An 18,662-nucleotide genomic window follows, 5' to 3' on the forward strand; every position below is an offset into this window, starting at 1 on the left:
TATACAGCAGGTTCTTATTAGTTATCCATTTTATACATATTAGTATATATATATCAATCCCAATCTCCCAATTCATGACACCACCACCACCACCCCTGCCTCTCTGCCCCTTGGTGTCCATACGTTTGTTCTGTACATCTGTGTCTCAATTTCTGCCCTGCAAACTGGTTCATCTGTATCATTTTTCTACGTTCCACATATATGCGTTTTTATACGATATTTGTTTTTCTCTTTCTGACTTACTTCACTCTGTATGACAGTCTCTAGATCCATCCACGTCTCTACATATGACCCAATTTCGTTCCTTTTTATGGCAGAGTAATATTCCATTGTATGTATGGACCACATCTTCTTTATCCATTCGTCTGTTGATGGCACTTAGGCTGGTTCCATGACCTGGCTATTGTAAATAGTGCTGCAATGAACATTGGGGTGCATGTGTCTTTTTGAATTATGGTTTTCTCTGGGTATATGCCCAGTAGTGGGATTGATGGGTCATATGGTAATTCTAGTTTTAGTTTTTTAAGGAACCTCCATACTGTCCTCCATAGTGGCTGTATCAATTTACATTCCCACCAACAGTACAAGAGGTTCCCTTTTCTCCACACCCTCTCCAGCATTTTTTGTTTGTAGATTTTCTGGTGATGCCCATTCTAACTGGTGTGAGGTGACACCTCATTGTAGTTTTTTTTTGTTTGTTTGTTTGTTTTTTATTTATTTATTTATTGCTGTGTTGGGTCTTCGTTTCTGTGCGAGGGCTTTCTCTAGTTGTGGCAAGCGGGGGCCACTCTTCATTGCGGTGCGCGGGCCTCTCACTATCGCGGCCTCTCCTGTTGCGGAGCACAGGCTCCGGACGCGCAGGCTCAGTAATTGTGGCTCACGGGCCCAGTTGCTCCGCGGCATGTGGGATCCTCCCAGACCAGGGCTCGAACCCGCGTCCCCTGCATTGGCAGGCAGATTCTCAACCACTGCGCCACCAGGGAAGCCCCCTCATTGTAGTTTTGATTTGCATTTCTATAATAATTTGTGATGTTGAGCAGTTTTTCATATGCTTCTTGGCCATCTGTATGTCTTCTTTGGAGAAATGTCTATTTAGGTCTTCTGCCCATTTTTGGATTGCCTAGTTTGTTTTTTTAATATTGAGCTGCATGAGCTGTTTATATATTTTGGAGATTAATCCTTTGTCAGTTAATTCATTGACAAATATTTTCTCCCATTCTGAGGGTTGTCTTTTTGTCTTCTTTATGGTTTCTTTTGCTTTGAAAAAGGTTTTAACTTTCATTAGGCCCCATTTGTTTATTTTTGTTTTTATTTCCGTTACTCTAGGTGGTGGATCAAAAAAGATCTTGCTGTGATTTATGTCAGAGAGTGTTCTTCTTATGTTTTCCTCTGAGAACTTTATAGTGTCCGGTCTTACATTTAGCTCTCTAATCCATTTTTTTCCTATAATTCTCTTGTGTTTCCCACTTAGAGAGTTCTTTCAACATTTCTTGTAGAGCTGGTTTGGTGGTGCTGAATTCTCTTAGCTTTTGCTTGTCTGTAAAGCTTTTGATTTCTCCATCAAATCTGAATGAGATCCTTGCTGGGTAGAGTAATCCTGGTTGTAGGTTCTTCCCTTTCATCACTTTAAATATGTCATGCCACTCCCTTCTGACTTGTAGCGTTTCTGCTGAGAAATCAGCTGTTAACCTTATGGGAGTACCCTTGTATGTTATTTGTCATTTTTCCCTTGCTGCTTTCAATAATTTTTCTTTGTCTTTAATTTTTGCCAATTTGATTACTATGTGTCTCGGCATGTTTCTCCTTGGGTTTATCCTATATGGGACTCTCTGTGCTTCCTGAACTTGGGTGACTATTTCCTTTCCCACGTTAGGGAAGTTTTCAACTATAATCTCTTCAAATATTTTCTCTGGTGCTTTCTCTCTCTCTTCTTTTTCAGGGACCCCTATAATGCGAATGTTGTTGCATTTAATGTTGTCCCAGAGGTCTCTTAGGATGTCTTCATTTCTTTTCATTCTTTATTCTTTATTCTGTTCCACAGTAGTGAATTCCACCATTCTGTCTTCCAGGTCACTCACTGTTTTTCTGCCTCAGTTTTTCTGCTATTGATTCCTTCTAGTGTATTTTTCATTTTAGTTATTGCATTGTTCATCTCTGTTTGTTTGTCCTTTAATTCTCCTACGTCTTTGTTAAACATTTCTTGCATCTTTTCGATCTTTGCCTCCATTCTTTTTCCGAGGTCCTTGATTATCTTCACTGTCATTATTCTGAATTCTTTTTCTGGAAGGTTGCCTATTTCCACTTCATTTAATTGTTTTTCTGGGGTTTTATCTTATTCCTTCATCTGATATATAGCCCTCTGACTTTTCATGTTGTCTATCTTTCTGTGAATGTGGTTTTTGTTCCACAGGCTGCAGGACTGTAGTTCTTCTTCCTTCTGCTGTCTGCCCTCTGGTGGATGAGGTTATCTATGAGGTTTTTGCAAGTTTCCTGATGGGAGGGACTGGTACAGCTCCGTTTTTCTGTCTCAAGATTGCTTTGGCTATTCGGGATCTTTTGTGTTTCCATACAAATTGTGAATTTTTTTGTTCTAGTTCTGTGAAAAATGCCATTGGTAGTTTGATATGGATTGCATTGACTCTGTAGATTGTTTTGGGTAGTAGAGTCATTTTCACTATGTTAATTCTTCCAATCCAAGGACATGGTATATCTCTCCCTCTTTTTGTATCATCTTTAATTTCTTTCATCAGTGTCTTATAGTTTTCTGCATACAGGTCTTTTGTCTCCTTAGGTAGGTTCATTCCTAGGTATTTTATTCTTTTTGTTGCAATGGTAAATGGGAGTGTTTCCTTAATTTCACTTTCAGAGTTTTCATCATTAGTGTATAGGAATGCAAGAGATTTCTGTGCATTAATTTTGTATCCTGATTTTTTTTAGCAGTTTCTTGCTTTCTGTTTTAAATATTGTTTGTTTTAAATGTTATCTGAATACACTGAGAACTATTTCAAACAATGCTATAATTTTTTTTGTTTTTCAATATCAAACAATTTTTAAAACCTCAGTGGAGAATAATCTAGTATCCTCACCAATATTAACCCTTTCTATTCTTCTTTTTCACTCTTGACATTCCCTGTTTCCTTCTGTTATCATTCCCCTTCTGTCTCAAGAACTTTCTTTAGCAATTTGCAAATTAAGTCTGCTGGCAACAAATTCGCTCAGTTCTCCTTCATCTGAAAGTGTCTTCATTTCACTTTCATTTCTGAAGGATATTCTTACTGGATAGAGAATTCTGTTCACAGTTCCTTTCTCTTAGCACTTGCAAAATGTTGTGCTATTTCCTTCTGGCCTCCATGGCTTCTAATGAGAAATCACAGGAATTAGAGACAATCTGCCCCAGGAAGCAATGTGTCATCTCTCTATGGATGTGTTCAGGAAGTTTTTTTTTTTTGTTTTTTTTTTTGCATTTTTTCCTTTAGTTTTCAGTAATTTGATTATGCTGTTTCTGGGCATTATGATGTTTTGGGGCTTATTCTTTTTTTTTTTTTTTTTTTTAATATTTTACTTGCCATTCTTTTTTTTTTTTTTTTTTTTTTTAATTTATTTATGGCTGTGTTGGGTCTTCGTTTCTGTGCGAGGGCTTTCTCTAGTTGTGGCAAGTGGGGGCCACTCTTCATCGCGGTGCGCGGGCCTCTCACTATCGCGGCCTCTCCTGTTGCGGAGCACAGGCTCCAGACGCGCAGGCTCAGTAGTTGTGGCTCACGGGACTAGTTGCTCCGCGGCATGTGGGATCTTCCCAGACCAGGGCTCGAACCCGTGTCCCCTGCATTGGCAGGCAGATTCTCAACCACTGCACCACCACGAAAGCCCTTGGGGCTTATTCTTACTCAGCTTCTTGAATCTGTAGGTTATGCCTTTCCCCAAATTTGTGAAGCTTTCAGTCATTATTTATTCAAATATTATTTTTCAGCCTTGCCCTCTTCCTCCTCTCCTAGATGTTAGATCTACTGCTATTTTCCTACCAGCCCTTCATATTCTGTTTATTTTAAATTTTTTTTATTTAAATAGTTTTAATTGTGGAAAAGAATACATATAAAATTTACCATTTGAACTATTTCTAAGTCTACACTTCAATAGTGTTAAGTATATTTACAGTATTGTGCAACCAATATCCAGAAGTTTTCATCTTGTAAAACTGAAACTCTATACTCATTAAAAAACAGCACCTCATTTCGTCCTCCCGCCAGGCCCCAGCAACCATCAATCTAATTTCTGCTGATATGAATTTGACGTCTCTACATATTTCATATAAGTGGAATCATACAGTATTTTTCTTTTTGTGACCTGCTTATTTCACTTAGCATAATGTCCTCAAGATTCATTCACATTGTAGAACGTGTCAGAATTTTCTTCCTTTTTCCGAATGAATAGTATTCCATTGCATGTATATACTGCGTTTTGTTTATTCATTTCTCTGTCTATGGACACTTGGGTTGCTTCCTCCTCTTGCCTATTGTGAACAGTGCTACTATGAAAATGGGTGTGCAAATATCTCTTCAAGATCCTGCTGTTAATTCTTTTGATATATACCCAGAAGTGGAATTACTGGATCACAGAGTAATTCTATTTTTAATTTGTGAGTAACTGCTATATTGTTTTCCATAGCAGATGCACCATTTTATATTATTTTGTGTCAAGTTTCTTTGCTGAACATTGTGTTTGGGATTCATCCATGTTGTTGCCAGTAGTTATGCTTTGTTTATTCTCATTGCTGTGTAGCACTCCATTAGGTAAAAATCCCACAATTTATTTATTTATTTTACTATAGACGTTGGGGTTGTTTCCAGGTTTGGGCTATTAAAAAGAGTGTTGCTATGACTATTCTTGTGTGTTTCTGGTGAATATATATGTATACTTACATATATATATATATATATATATATATATATATATATTTACACATTTCTGCCAAGTTAAATTCCTAGGAGTGGAATGATTCTGGTGATTATAGTAATATTGTATTACAGTTTTGATTTGAAATTTCCTGATGACTAGTGGAGTTAGCACAGACCTTTTCAAATGCTTATGGGCCATTTGGGTATCACATTTTGTGAAGTGTCTATCACAGGTTTTGCCAATTTTTCTGAAGGTCTGCTGCTTCTTTATGATTTTGTAAGAGTTCTTTATAAGTTCTGGATATGAGTGCTTTGTCAGATACATGTGTTACGATACCATGTCCCTTTTTGTGGCTTTGCTTTTCACTCTCTAAATGGTTTCTTTTGATGAACAGATGTTCTTACTTATGACGAAGTCCAACTTCTAATTTTTATTTCCCTTTTAGTATTTTCTGTAACCTTATTTAGAAAAGGCTTACCTAACCCAAAGTCATTAAGATACCATGTTTTCTTCTAAGAGCTTCATTGTTTACCTTTTATATTTAGGTATGCAGTCCATTTGGAATCAGTTTTCGTTTATGATTTCAGATTTGGGTCAATAGACATTTCTTCCTCATATGACTTTTCAAATGACCCGTACTATTTTTTGAAGACCATCTTTTCCAATTCCACCACTGTGTCTACCCTCACCATTTATAATAGCTGTAAAGCATGTCATTCTAAGTTACTCTCATAACTTATTCAGCCACTCTTCCATGGGATATTTGGGTTATTGTCTGGTCTCTGCCATCATCAAACAGGGTGAACATCTTTGTATGGACATCAAGGCCTTCTTCTGAAGTTGTTAGAACAGAGTAGAATTTCTGAGCCTGAAAATTCTTACTTTTTTTAAGAATTAATAAATTATACAGTTCACATCTCAAAGAATACGAAGAGCCCCAGTGAAACATCTGCCTCCTACCCTGTCCGCAACCCTCCCAGTCCCTTCACCAGGTAAGCACAGTCATGAAATCTTGAGTATTTTCCAGATATCCTGTAATGCACAAAAATTCATTCTTTATATTCTTCTTTTCTTTTTACATGGCTAGTGGTACTCTATATGCTCTGTTCTTCATCTTGCCTTTCTAACTTAACAATACATCTTAGAAATCTTCCTATTATTGTAATAAAAAAGCATCCTTGTTCATTTTTATGGTAGTGAGCATAATTTTTCATTTGATGGGTGTATCAGAATTTAGACAGTCTCCTATTGATTGGCATCTATGGTGTTTCTAATCTTTTGCTATTCAAACTATGCTTCAATGAATAACTTTGAACATGTCATTTCGCTGTGTGCAATATATCTGTTGGAGGTACTTCTAGAAGAGACCTTGCTGGGTCCAAGGGGATATGCAGTTGTAATTTGATTAGCATTGCCAATGCTTCAGCAATATATGAAAGCTCCTGTTTTCCCACAGCATGGCCAATGTGAGGCAGGAAATAGATGGGCTCCAGGCTAGACATTTACAGCTGGCCTCCTGTTTGCCCTTCCTGGGGTGAGAAGAAGTTGTGCTCCAGGCCGGACATTCATAACCAGCCCCCTGTTTACATTTCCTGAAGCAAGAGAAAAATGGGCTCCAGGACTACATATTTATGACTGGACTCCTGTCTATATTTTGAGATCTGCACCTCAGTATAAAAACCAGCAACAGGAATAGGGTAAATAACTGGACACTGGACATTTTTATGGCAGGGACAGAGTGGGACTAAACCCTGTGAAAAGATCAAGGGGTCATACATTTCCCACCTTTGGGGCACATGTGCAGAAAGGCTCGTTGGGAGTCAAAAGGGAGGGGGCACCACCCCATAATATGTGATGCTAAGGTCATCCCATAGGCCTCTGGGCTGTAATCCATCTTGGAAAAAGGTTGCGCATGCACGTTGGGGAGGGTCCTAGGGCAGGTCAGGTGTGGAAAAGGAAACCAGATAATTGGCCAAAGGTACACAAAGACCCAGAAGAACTGCCCTATATAAATGACTTAACCTCCTCTTTACTGTGCTCCTCCTCATTAGGGAGGACACCCACACCCTTTGTCTCCAGGTGTGCACCTCTGCCTTGCTTCTGTCTTAACTAAACAAACTGTTTCTCTGTGTGCTCTCCCACTTGTTGTTGTTGTGCTGTGTCTCTAATAATAAACTTTGTACCTGTTTTTACAGTTTTGCCTCCATGAGAAATGCATTTTTCACAGGGGGCAAGAGCCAAGGGGTGGTGGCTAGGATTCCTGGTTTCATCCAGGCTACCCAGGTTCAATTCCTGGGCACGGAATTAAGATCTTGCTTCACGCCACCACTCACTGCTGCCTCTCCAAGATTAAATGGACTGTTAGATCTGAGATCTTTAGCTATCCCAAAGATGGAAAATTGTAGATTATTTTACATTTATCTCATTGTGTATGAGATTGAGCACCTTTTCAGAAGTTTAAAAAGCTAATTGTGTTTTTTGTCAACATCCTTTCATGGCATGAACTTCTTAAAAATCACTCAGGCTGCTAATTCCTCCAAATGTTTCCTCATGAGAAGCCCTTAGACATGGACTTTCCGGGTCAGAGTTTTTACTCTTTAAACGTTGTCTTTACATGTTGCCAACTGACGCTCCCTCCACAATGCAGACCCGAACCCGTCTCGCTTCAATCATCATTGGCTTTGGGGCTCATAGGTGGAAATGGCACCTGTAGGTTCTCACAGGTGGAAGCTTGCACCTCTAGGTATGGGGACGAGGGTACCCTGGCCTGCCGGAGTAGCCGGCCCCGCCCCGTCACCTTTCGGCCACGCCCTCGGCGCCGCGGTCCCGCCCCCGGCTGTGCGGCCGGTGAGCGGCTCCACCCTCCCGCCTATGTAGCCCGCTCCCAAGGCTGTTCCGCCTTGCTCCCTGGCTGCGTGCCCCCGCCCCTCTGCGTAACCTGGCGTCACCCGTCACGTGACGCCCGGCAGTGCCGCGAGGGGTCGGCGGTGGCTCTCGCTCCCGCTGGCATGGTCTGCGCACGGGTGATTTCCGCCGAATGAAGCGCACTGAGGCGTGATGGCGAGGGCCTAGGGGAAGGCGCAGACAGGCCTGGACGCCGCCTGTAGCTGCCTTCGGCCTCCCGGCCTCTGCGCTCTTTCCTGCGCCGTTGCTAGGCAGCCGCATCTGGGCGCGGGAGGCAGGGCGGGCTAATGCGGAAAGGTACGGGTGCCGGGGAGGGGCTGTGATTGCAGAGGGTCCGGGTGTCTGGCAGAGGGCTATGGAGCAGTACTGCATCCTGGGCCGCATTGGGGAGGGCGCGCACGGCATCGTCTTCAAGGCCAAGCACGTGGAGGTGAGCACCCATCCCTTCCTCCTTCGGTTCCATTGAGATCTGCCCGTTTTCCCGACGCACGCTTGGGCTCCTGCCTCCCCGCAGCTTTTCGTGGCGTGCTCCCGCCTCCTTTGCTCTCTTGAGTGGAGGGCGTCCAGCAACCAGCGGTGCTTTCTTCGGGCGAGTGCCTCCTAGGAGCGTGGCGTGGATGTCTCTGAGCTGTTTGCTCAGTGCTGCGCCTGCTGGCCCTGATTTCCCTCCAGCACGGGGTGGGGGGCGCGTCCCACCCCCACGAGGGCCTCAGGCCTCGGCGTCGCATCCCCTTTTCCAGCCGGGGATGGGCCTGCAGTGTCTGCGTCCTGTCCCAAACAGACTGGAGAGATCGTTGCCCTCAAGAAGGTGGCCCTGCGGCGGCTGGAGGATGGCATCCCCAACCAGGCCCTGCGGGAGATCAAGGCCTTGCAGGAGATCGAGGACAGTCAGTATGTGAGTGGGGCTGGTGTTCTGAGGTGCTGGTTCCCGCCCTCCTCCACTCACTTCCACTCTGAGGTCCTGCAGTCACTCTGTTCACTCATTTGCTTCCTCACCCCTCACTCACTCCCTTTCTTCTCCACTTGTTGTTCACACTCATTCACCCAATTACTTCACTCATTCATTCCCTCTACTCGTTCGCTCATTCACTAACTTATCCCTGTTTTCTCAAAACACTTGGTGATTTCTGATGATAATGATAATTGCCACCTATTGAGCTCCTGTTATGTTCTGCATGCCAGGTTAACTGCTTTATGTATATTGTCCTTCTGAGTTTTGTCCTCTGCTCCGCAAGGCACGTTCAGGCTCTTCCTATCTCAGGCCAGGGGAGGAGGCGCAGCCACCAGCTTATGGGTGCTCAGCTTGTTCCGCTTGTCTGTGGAGGCTTTGGCCCAGGTCTGATCGCAGAATCAGGACGGTTTAACATTGGGGCCTCCCATAGACTCTACCCTCTACTGGCTACTGGCAACACAGAAACCAGCCCCTACCCTGCTCTTGAGAACTGAACTGTGGTAGGGGAGATGGACAAAGGCTACAGCGCCCATCTGGCGTGGTTTGTGCTGTGACAGGCCTGGGAGGGGCTGTGGGCACACGAGGAGAGACACCTCACACACCCAGTTTCATTCTCTTTGTGGTATTCTCTCTTGTCCATGTCCTGAGTAGAGGATGTGCTTAACTTCCTGGGGAGTGACAAGGGTAGGTCCACCCACCTAAGGGTGGGTGATACTCTGACTTGTTTCTTATTCTCTGGAGATGTCCTTGATATATTGGGTGACACAAGCATGTTATAAAACTGCGTGTGTCATCTTGGTTTTGTATGAAAATATTTTGTATATATACACGAATACATGCCTGTGTGTGCCATGTCTCTTGTAAAGTCTGGTGGAATAGACTCCTAAGGTTGACTGTAGGTGATAGGATTTTTCTTTTGCTGTTTTTTTCATTATAATTTTGGGTATTATCTGAATGTATTTGTTTGTCCCAATCTGTAAAATGAGTGTCTACTATCCTCAACATCAGAAAAACAGCAATATGGCCATTCTTGTTTTTTGAGGAAAGTAAAAGGGCTTTGCTGACAGCTTGTGTGTGGGAGAGGTGGAGAGCCCATAGGAAGCTGGTGATACGGTCCCATGTCCTGTGCATCAGCAGGCCTGAAGAGTCTATCTTTAAAACACTCCAGATCTTACCCTGGCCCAGGCCATCCTCACCTCTCATCAGAACAACTACAGCAGGCTCCCCTGCCCCACCGCCCCCCCGCCACTGCCTCCACTCCACAGTCAAAAAATGTACATGAAATCATCCACTCCCTGGCTTGAAAAGCTCCAGAGGCTTCTCTTCACTCTGAAAGAACTGTCACCATCTGCTTCCACCCCGCTCCAGCCTCTTTTTTCATTCACAACTTCTTAAGTGTCTCTCCCGTGATAAGCACTGTCTAGGCTCCAGGAGTACAGAACAGAGCAGCCTCCTTCCTGTTCTTGCCTCCGGGCCTTGTGTTTGCTGTCCCCTGGCCCAGAGCTCCTTCCCAGATGCCTCCTCTTCTTTCTTCATCAGAATCTTCATCAAAATACCCTATACGTTTGTTGTTTGGTCATTTGTCAGTCATTTGTCCCCTGAGCTCCTTCAAGTCCTTCAGGACCCACCAGCCCTTGCTCCTGTTCACTACTGTGCAGCCTGCCCTTGTGACCTTGTGGGCCCTCAGGAAGTATATGTGACACGTCTCCTGCTCTCCCAGTGCTGGGAGTTGTGATCACCTGTGTGTGTGTGTGTTTCCAGGTGATTTTCCAGTTTGTGGGCTGGGTGGGGGACCAGACACTGCCCTAAGTCGCCTTTCTTAGACCTCCTTTTCCCTGAGTGTTTACTGGAGCATTAGAGTAGGGACTTGCCTTCTCCTGGGAGAGGGAAGCAAGAGATCACCAAGCTCCCTGATTCTGAGCTCAGATCTCATGCCACCATCTCTGCCTGCCTGGTCCTCTGTTGGTGCAAGGGCTGAGGGTCCCAGAGAGAGTCTGAGCCGTGTGAGTCTGGAGGCTGACGGGATGCCCCGCTTACAGGTGGTACAGCTGAAGGCCGTGTTCCCGCATGGCGCAGGCTTCGTGCTGGCCTTCGAGTTCATGCTGTCAGATCTGGCTGAGGTGGTGCGCCGCGCCCAGAGGCCGCTGACCCAGGCGCGGGTCAAGAGCTACCTGCAGATGCTGCTCAAGGGGGTCACTTTCTGCCATGCCAACAACATTGTACATCGGGTCAGTTCCAGCATGGGCTGGGGTGGGACCAGGGGTGTGGCTGGGCTGTGGGTAGGCCAGCCCTTGATGAAGGGCATGGTTAGAAAAGGGACAGAGGGGGCAGGGCCTATGGGTAGGAGGCCAGGGCTGGGGCCCTGGAGGAGGTCGGGTCTTGCGCTGACCTGGGCGCCCAGCCTGCCAAGCCCTCCTGTCCCGAGGTCCTGTGGGGGCTCTGGAGGAACTGATGCCTCTTTGGGTGCTCTCAGGACCTGAAACCAGCCAACCTGCTTATCAGTGCCTCGGGCCAGCTCAAGATAGCGGACTTTGGCCTGGCCCGGGTCTTTTCCCCAGATGGCAGCCGTCTCTACACGCACCAGGTGGCCACCAGGTAGGGAGGACCAGTTCCCAAGCAGGACCTGGCAATAGACAGGCCCCAACCCTCCTGCTGGGAAGAGATGCTTCTGGACCTTCTGTCCAAACAGTGCTCTTGGGGCTGGTGTGGGGGCCAGGATGACCTTCCGAGGCAGCTTCCTGACAGACCGGTGACCTGGCTGTGACCACCTGCCCTCCTCTCACAGGTGGTACCGAGCCCCTGAGCTCCTGTATGGTGCCCGCCAGTATGATCAGGGTGTCGACCTGTGGTGAGACTCCTATGGGCTGGGCAAGGGGGAGTGTGGGTCGTTGGGTCACCTTTTCCTCCTGGGCATTGAGGTCTCTAAGCCATTTGGGGATTTTCCTGCTGTGAGCTCTAGGTTGCCATGGGGGTGTCTCCCCTGGTTAGAGTATCTCTGAGGAGTTTGGGATCAGTGTTCCTCCCCATGACAGTTTTGAGGTGGGAGGGGTCAAGTGGGATCAGAGTGGTTGTCCCAGTAGGAAGCTTCTGGGCTGAGGTCGGGGAGGTGGTCCGAGGCATGGGGCGTCTAAGCTGCTATGCAGGGGGTGATATCCCAGGATGCAATGTTCCTGAGCTATCTAGAGGCCTGGGTCCCTGGATATGAAGGCCCTGAACCTTTATTTGGGGTAGGATGGTTTGTATATGCCTAAGAGTTTGAGATTTGGGGGCCGTTTTGGAGTCTGCCCCAGAATGGGAGGAGGTGGCAGTGTGTCCCAGAATGTGAGGCTCTGAGAAGTCTCAGAACTGTTGAGGGGTTGATGTGTGTTCCAGAGTTGAGGCCTGAGAGCTGTTTAGAGAGGGGGATATGCTCTGTGTTCTAGGCTTGAAGTCTTTGACTGTTTGGGGATCTGTATCCTTAGCTATGAAGCCTGAAGGCTACTTTGTGGGTATCTTGACCACAGTGTGAGGTGTGGGTGCTGGTGTGGGGAGATCTGTTTCCATGGTGTGAGATCTCTGAGTTGTTTGGGTTCTGTATCTGCAGGGCTGTGGGCTGCATCCTGGGGGAGCTGTTGAACGGGTCCCCCCTTTTCCCAGGGGAGAATGACATTGAACAGCTTTGCTGTGTGCTTCGAATCTTGGGCACCCCCAGTCCTCAAGTCTGGCCGGTTTGCAGGGGCCTACAGTGGGGAGGGGTGGGGGCGGGTGGCTTCTATTACCCCAATAGCTAGTGACTCCTCTGCCCCGCACCTTCTCTCTCGTGGCCCCATGCCTCCTTGACTTGCCGGACCTCGGTCCTGGCCCAGCGTGGGGTCTCCTCCACCCCTGCCCTGCTGGAGGTGCGAGGGCCAGGGCCCAAGCCCTATCCCTTCCCACCCGTCCCCAGCACACACGCATCCAAACCGAGCTGGGCATGGAGCAGGCGCCTGAGATGTGGAGGAAGGACTGAAGGACTGAGTGAGCATGTGATGTCATGAGTGACGTGTGAGCAGGGGTGCATGGATGGGGGAGTGATGAGTGAATGGGAGCAGGTAGGTGACAGGGAGCGAGAACTGACACCTAAGGGGGCTGGCGGGGTGGGTGCCGGCCCTGATGGACCCCCTTCTCCTCCAGGAGATCAAGGACCTGCCTGACTACAACAAGATCTCCTTCAAGGAGCAGGCTCCCGTGCCCCTGGAGGAGGTGCTGCCCGATGCCTCTCCCCAGGCCTTGGACCTGCTGGGGCATTTCCTCCTCTACCCTCCACGCCAGCGCATTGCAGCCTCCCAGGTAGGGTGACACCCGTTGCCCTGGCCCTCCTTGTCCGTGTCCTTTTGACCAGGCAGGTTGAGATTCTCAGAAGCTGTGATGGGCTGGGACCAGAACCCCTGGAGCCAGGGGTAGGAGGGTGCAGGGCAGGTGTGCCTCTCCTGAGTGGACCCTAGAGCGGACCCTAGAGGGCAGGTGGCCAGGGTGGCCCATTAGAAGGGCATGCACACCTCGCAGAAGAGCGAGTCTTGGGTTATTGGTGACTCGCTTCTTCGTCCCTTCATTCCTTCAACAAGAATTTACTAGCATCTGGCACGTGCTGAGCATTGTCCTGGACCCTGATCCAGAGTGAACAGACGTGGCTTGTGCCTGCGGGGTCTCCACCCTGTGGTGAGGCAGGGCCGTCAGTCTGTGGGAGCCGAGGGGAGGGATGTTGGGACTGGCTTTGGGGTCATGCAAGGCTTCCTGGAGAAGGGCAGGTTTAAGCATGGGGAGCTGTTTTCCCAAGAGAAATGATGAGCAGAGGCCTGGAGAGGAGGACCCAGGAGGGGTGGGTCGTGGCTGGAAGGCAGGGGAGGAGGGGAGGACCATGGGCTGATGGCTGATGGTGTGAGGGCCTCTGTCGGGTGTATCTGTCCATCTGGCCTCATGGCAGCCTCCCCTCCCTGCCCTCGGCACTAGCAGTGTGTGTTTACACATGCCCCTGGCGAGTTCCCATGTCAGCAGCGCCTTCAGAGTGTACTGAGGCCAACTGACCACCTCTCAGCCCCCTGCTGCTGCCCCCATTCTAAGCGGCTCCCCCCCATTGCCTCCCAGAATCTGCTTCTCCTGCCCATTTAGTCTTTCCTCCACGTGGCACAGAGAGGGACCTTGTCCAGGTAGGCTGTCGCATCCTCGCCTGCAGGGTCCTCCTGGGGCTCCCTCAGAGGAGAAGCCAGGTCCTAGTGGCCCACAGCCATCACACATTTGGGGCCATCACCTCTGTGACTCTGCCAGCTCCCATTCCCCTTGCTCACTCCCCTCGGGCCCCAGGGCTTCTCCATGTCCTGGGGGTCTGTGCATTTCTGTCCCTAGGCCTCACTCATTCACCTTTCAGGTCTCTGCTTGAGCGCCACCTCCCAGGGGCCTCCCTTCACCATTCTTCAGGCCTGCAGCCCCTCCAGTATTCCTCATCCCCCCCTCATCCTTTCTCTTTCCCACAGCACTAATCATTTGATGCACTGTTTGTCTTACTTCTTTATCGTGTTTATTACCCCCACCCCTCACTATGTGGAAAACTTGAAGGCAGAGCTCTTTGTTCTGTGTACCGCTGCATCTCCTGTCTCTGGAGCAGTGCGCAAACAGGGAGCACTCCGAGGTGTTGGAGTCACCTGAACGATGAGCAGATGAAGGAAACATCCTCTCCAGGGCAATGTTCACGTCTCCTCCTCGGAGGGAAGTGGCTGAAGCTGGGACGGGGAGGTGACCAGTTTCCTTTTGCTGCCCCTTGCTTGCTACCCTCAGGCCCTCCTGCACCAGTACTTCTTCACAGCTCCCCTGCCTGCCCACCCCTCGGAGCTGCCGATTCCTCAGCGCCCAGGGGGACCTGCCCTCAAGGCCCCCCCAGGACCCCCCCACGTCCATGACTTCCACGTGGACCGGCCTCTCGAGGAGTCGCTGTTGAACCCGGAGCTGATTCGGCCCTTCATCCTGGAGGGCTGAGACGTTGGGCCAGGCCCCACCGGCGTGTCCCCCGCTTCCCTCCCCAGGACAAGCCAGGCCTCTTGTTCTTCTGCTCCGGCCTGATTCGACCACAGTGGTCCTGCTCCTGGCCAGGCCATCCAGCCTCAGCAGAGGGGACCCTCGGCCTGTGCTGTCGGCCTCCCATCTGTGGCTGGTAACAGATCCATCCGAAGGAGGCAGTGAGTTCCGCTGCCATGCCTGCCATGGGGCTGGTTCTCTAGTTGCTGCCTTCCTGGTCAGGGACAGTCCTGGTAGAGCCATTTGGGGGAGCGCTGAGTGTAGGATGTCCTCATGTCGGAAATCCAAGTGGGAGGGAAAGTTTGGTTTGATTTTGTTCTCAGAGACATTAAACACTAGTTCACTTTTGAGATTTATTATAAAAACCCCCGGTAGTTCTACGTGATGTATGCTCCTCTTCCTTTCCAGTTGAGGGAAGTGGCTGAGGTAGCATCATCCCCTGGCCCTTGCTTCTCTGTGGTCACTGGGAAAGTGGCCCCATTCATGGCTGCTTTAGTCTTGGGGGATTGCTAGGTGCTTCATGTGACAGAGCTCCCTTTTGGAGGTGAGTTGGCAGAAATCAGGACCCAGGAATGGCTCAAGTTGGGGACCCAATAAGTGACCCTCTACACCTTAAGCTGGTTTACCAACATCACCCTCAGGATACGGGTGAGCCTGGACCACATGGGCCTCCTCTTTACTCAGAGATACTGGGCAAATAAGAAGACAGACATTCCTGGAACTCATTTGTTAATTCAGTAAATCCCAATACAATCTGAACTGGCTCTTGTTTTTCTTATTAAATAATTTGGTAAGCCAATTCTAAAATATATGCGGAAATGAAAGGGTTAAGAGGAGGCAGAAGCAGAAGAAAAGGCAAAAAATGATGAAAAGACTTACCCTATCAGATACCAAGACTATCATAGGGCTGTAATAAATAAGCAATGTGGTATTGGTTCACAGATAGATAAAAACAGATAAATCAGAGAAACTTATTCTTAGCAATCTTGTATTCTTAAAATATTCATTTTGTGCTCATGTGGATAAAATTCTGTAAGCACTGCAGTCACAGAGGTGACTAACAGTGCCACAGTCACTGCCCTCTAAGCTCTTAGAGGGCAAAGCACAGTAAACTCCAGTTGTTGCTTTCAGGGAAGAGTCTGAGTGTCCCATATGTCTTTAAAGATGTTTTAAGGATCTGGCCTCTGCCTGTTTTGTCCAGCCACATCTGTAGACTCTAAGCTTCAGTCTAGCTCAGTTTCTGGTGTCTCTCACCTTCGTATGAATGCAAGTCTGTACCCAAACCCTGACCACTGACCCTCAGCCAGTTCCACTCACAAAGACTCTAAAGCTTACTCCACCCTGACATTGACCCTCACCTTTATCTTAAAGCTTACACTTAACCTGACCCTATCACCCTGACCCTGACATATACACTGACTCTCACCCTCACTCAATTCTTTGCCAGCCCCTTCCCCACCCATGCCTGGCTTTGATCTTGGCATTGACTCTGACCCTCACCCAAACTCTGACCCCATTTGACCTAGAACTAAACCTTGTCCATGAACTTGGCTCTCATCTTAACCTTAACCCTGAGTCTCTAATTGACATTCCTCTTACCTTGATGCTCATTATGATCCTGATCCTGACCGTTAACATGTCCCTTACACTTGCCCTGAGCTTGACTTATCTTTGACAATGACAGCTTCTCTCACACTGATTGTGAATACTGTGATAAATGAGATACTCACCACCTTCAATCTGATTCTGACCCTCAACTTCACTCTGCCCCTAGACTGAATCCTCACCTTGACAAGGACCATCATACTGACACACCCTGCCCTTGAACTTGCGCCTTGATGCTGAACTACACTGTACACTCAAGCTGAAACTAGTCTGCACCCCAAGCCTCACCATGATCCTGATCCTGACCCTCATCTTGACCTAGACCTCAACTTCATCCTGACCTGGGTCCTCATCCTAATGCTGAGCCTCACACAGAACATGGACTCACACTTGGCTGTCACCATTGACACCCTAATCCCATCATGACCTTGAACCTGATCTAGACCCTGACCCTGAAATTGAACTTCACACTGACACTGACTTTCCTTATTATGATGACTCGTCCTCAGCCTGATCGTCACCTTCATCTTGACCCATCCTCACTTTGAAACTTAACCTTGAACTTGATTTTGACTATAAACCAAACTGACCCTCTGTGGTAAGCAGAATAATGTCCCCCCCCCCCACCAAAGATGCCCATGTCCTAACCTACGAATACATTGCCTTACACACAAAAGGGACTTTGCAAATGTGATTAAAGGGTACAGACTTTGAGATGGAAAGAGTATCCTGGATTATGCAGATTGGGCCAATGTAATGGGGGTTGGGGGGAGGGAGAGTTGGAGGAGGAGGACTTAATTCCTTCCGGCAGCAATAGAAAAGGGACCCACCTTGACTTTTAATTGACCTTGACCTTCACAATGAACATCATGCTCACCCTGACCCTGACATTACCTCACATTGATCTTGACCCTGAACCTGACACTGACTCTAATCCTGAACATCAACCTCACCCTCACCTTGACCCTGAATCCTACACGGAACTGGACATCCACTGTCAACTTGAATCCAACTTTCAATCTTACTTTCACCCTGACAAAACCATCATCCTAATCCTGACATTCATCCTCTCACTGATCCTCTCTAATGGAGCCTCAACCTGATCCTAACCTTGGCTCTCACACTGATCTTGAACTTGATCTTGAACCTAACCCTGGATCTAAAATTTCCCTCATAGTGATCTTGTCCTTGAACCTGATTCTGACACCATGACCCTGACCATTCTCTTATCTTGATCCTTAACCTGACATAGAATTTTACCTTGAACTGGACACTCACCCTCACTCTGATTCTGATCTTCATCACTCTGTCTCTGATCTTACCCTCATCCTGACTGTGACCCTGGCTGCTCTGACATTGAGCTTGATCATGACCTTCACCTTTACACTAACTCTGATCTGATCTTGGCCAGGGCCACGACCAAAACCAGGGTGAGGTCTAGGGTTGGGGCTAAGGCTAGGTAGGGTGAGAGCCCAGGCAGGGGCCATGATGAGGGAAGTACCAGGTTAGAGCCAGGGCTTGGGCAAGGGCCAGTGCCAGTGTAAGACGGAGGCTGAGGGTCATTCTGAAGGTGATTGTGAAGGCCAGGGTCGGGGCTAGGGCAAAGCTCAGGATGAAGGTGTGTATTAGGGTGAGTCAGGGTCAGATGAGGGTAGGGACAGGAGTATGGTAGATGTCAGATGCTAATGAAATCAAGGGTGATGATTAGGGCGAGGTTGAGGAAGAGGGTCAAGGTCTGGATAAGGGCCAGCACCAGGGCAAGGGCTCGGGAGGTGCTGGGTTCAGGGGCACCACAAGGTCCCGCGTGAGGGTCAGGGCGAAGGTCAGAACGAGGATGAATGTCAGTATAATGGGGTGGGCGAGGGTCTCAGCGAATGTCAGGACAAGGGTTAGAAGCCAGTCTAAGGCCAAGTAGAAGCGGGGCTGGTGAGCGGATTAGTAGAAGTGGGTGTTCCGAACCGAAGCGCAGAGGCTGGGCGAGGATGAAGCGAGCGGGCGGGGCTCGGCCTGCGGGGGCGGAAGCGCAGCGAAGGCGTAACCCGACCCAGGCAACCACGGGGGCTGGCGCCGTGGAGCCGCAGATGGGTTTGCCTGAGCTGCTGCACATCTTCTCCTTCTTCGGGGCCCGAGACATGCTCTGCGTCGCCCAGGTGGATAAGGTAGCGCGTCCTGTCCCAGGCTCCTGGTCACTGGCGTGTCCATGGTCGGCCCGTCCCCTCGGAGCCTCCGTTTCCCAAATCTGGGAGGGGGCGTCGGACGGCCCTGAATCCGCGATCTGCAG

The 18,662-nt window shown here is 48.4% G+C and overlaps 1 protein-coding gene across 1 annotated transcript; it reads left to right on the forward strand.

Annotated features, from left to right (window-relative positions):
- Nucleotides 1-7,862: 7,862 nt before the first annotated feature.
- Nucleotides 7,863-15,535, forward strand: CDK20 (cyclin dependent kinase 20). The gene is given in 9 exon segments (XM_061200655.1): nt 7,863-8,227; nt 8,579-8,692; nt 10,789-10,977; nt 11,223-11,344; nt 11,535-11,597; nt 12,333-12,456; nt 12,902-13,057; nt 14,540-14,681; nt 14,684-15,535. Coding segments are annotated over 9 exon segments (1,218 nt in total). The 5' UTR covers nt 7,863-8,152; the 3' UTR covers nt 14,917-15,535.
- The last annotated feature ends 3,127 nt before the right edge of the window (nt 15,536-18,662 follow it).

This window comes from Eubalaena glacialis, chromosome 9 (genome assembly GCF_028564815.1).
Source record: "Eubalaena glacialis isolate mEubGla1 chromosome 9, mEubGla1.1.hap2.+ XY, whole genome shotgun sequence".
In the NCBI taxonomy this organism is placed as follows: domain Eukaryota; kingdom Metazoa; phylum Chordata; class Mammalia; order Artiodactyla; family Balaenidae; genus Eubalaena; species Eubalaena glacialis.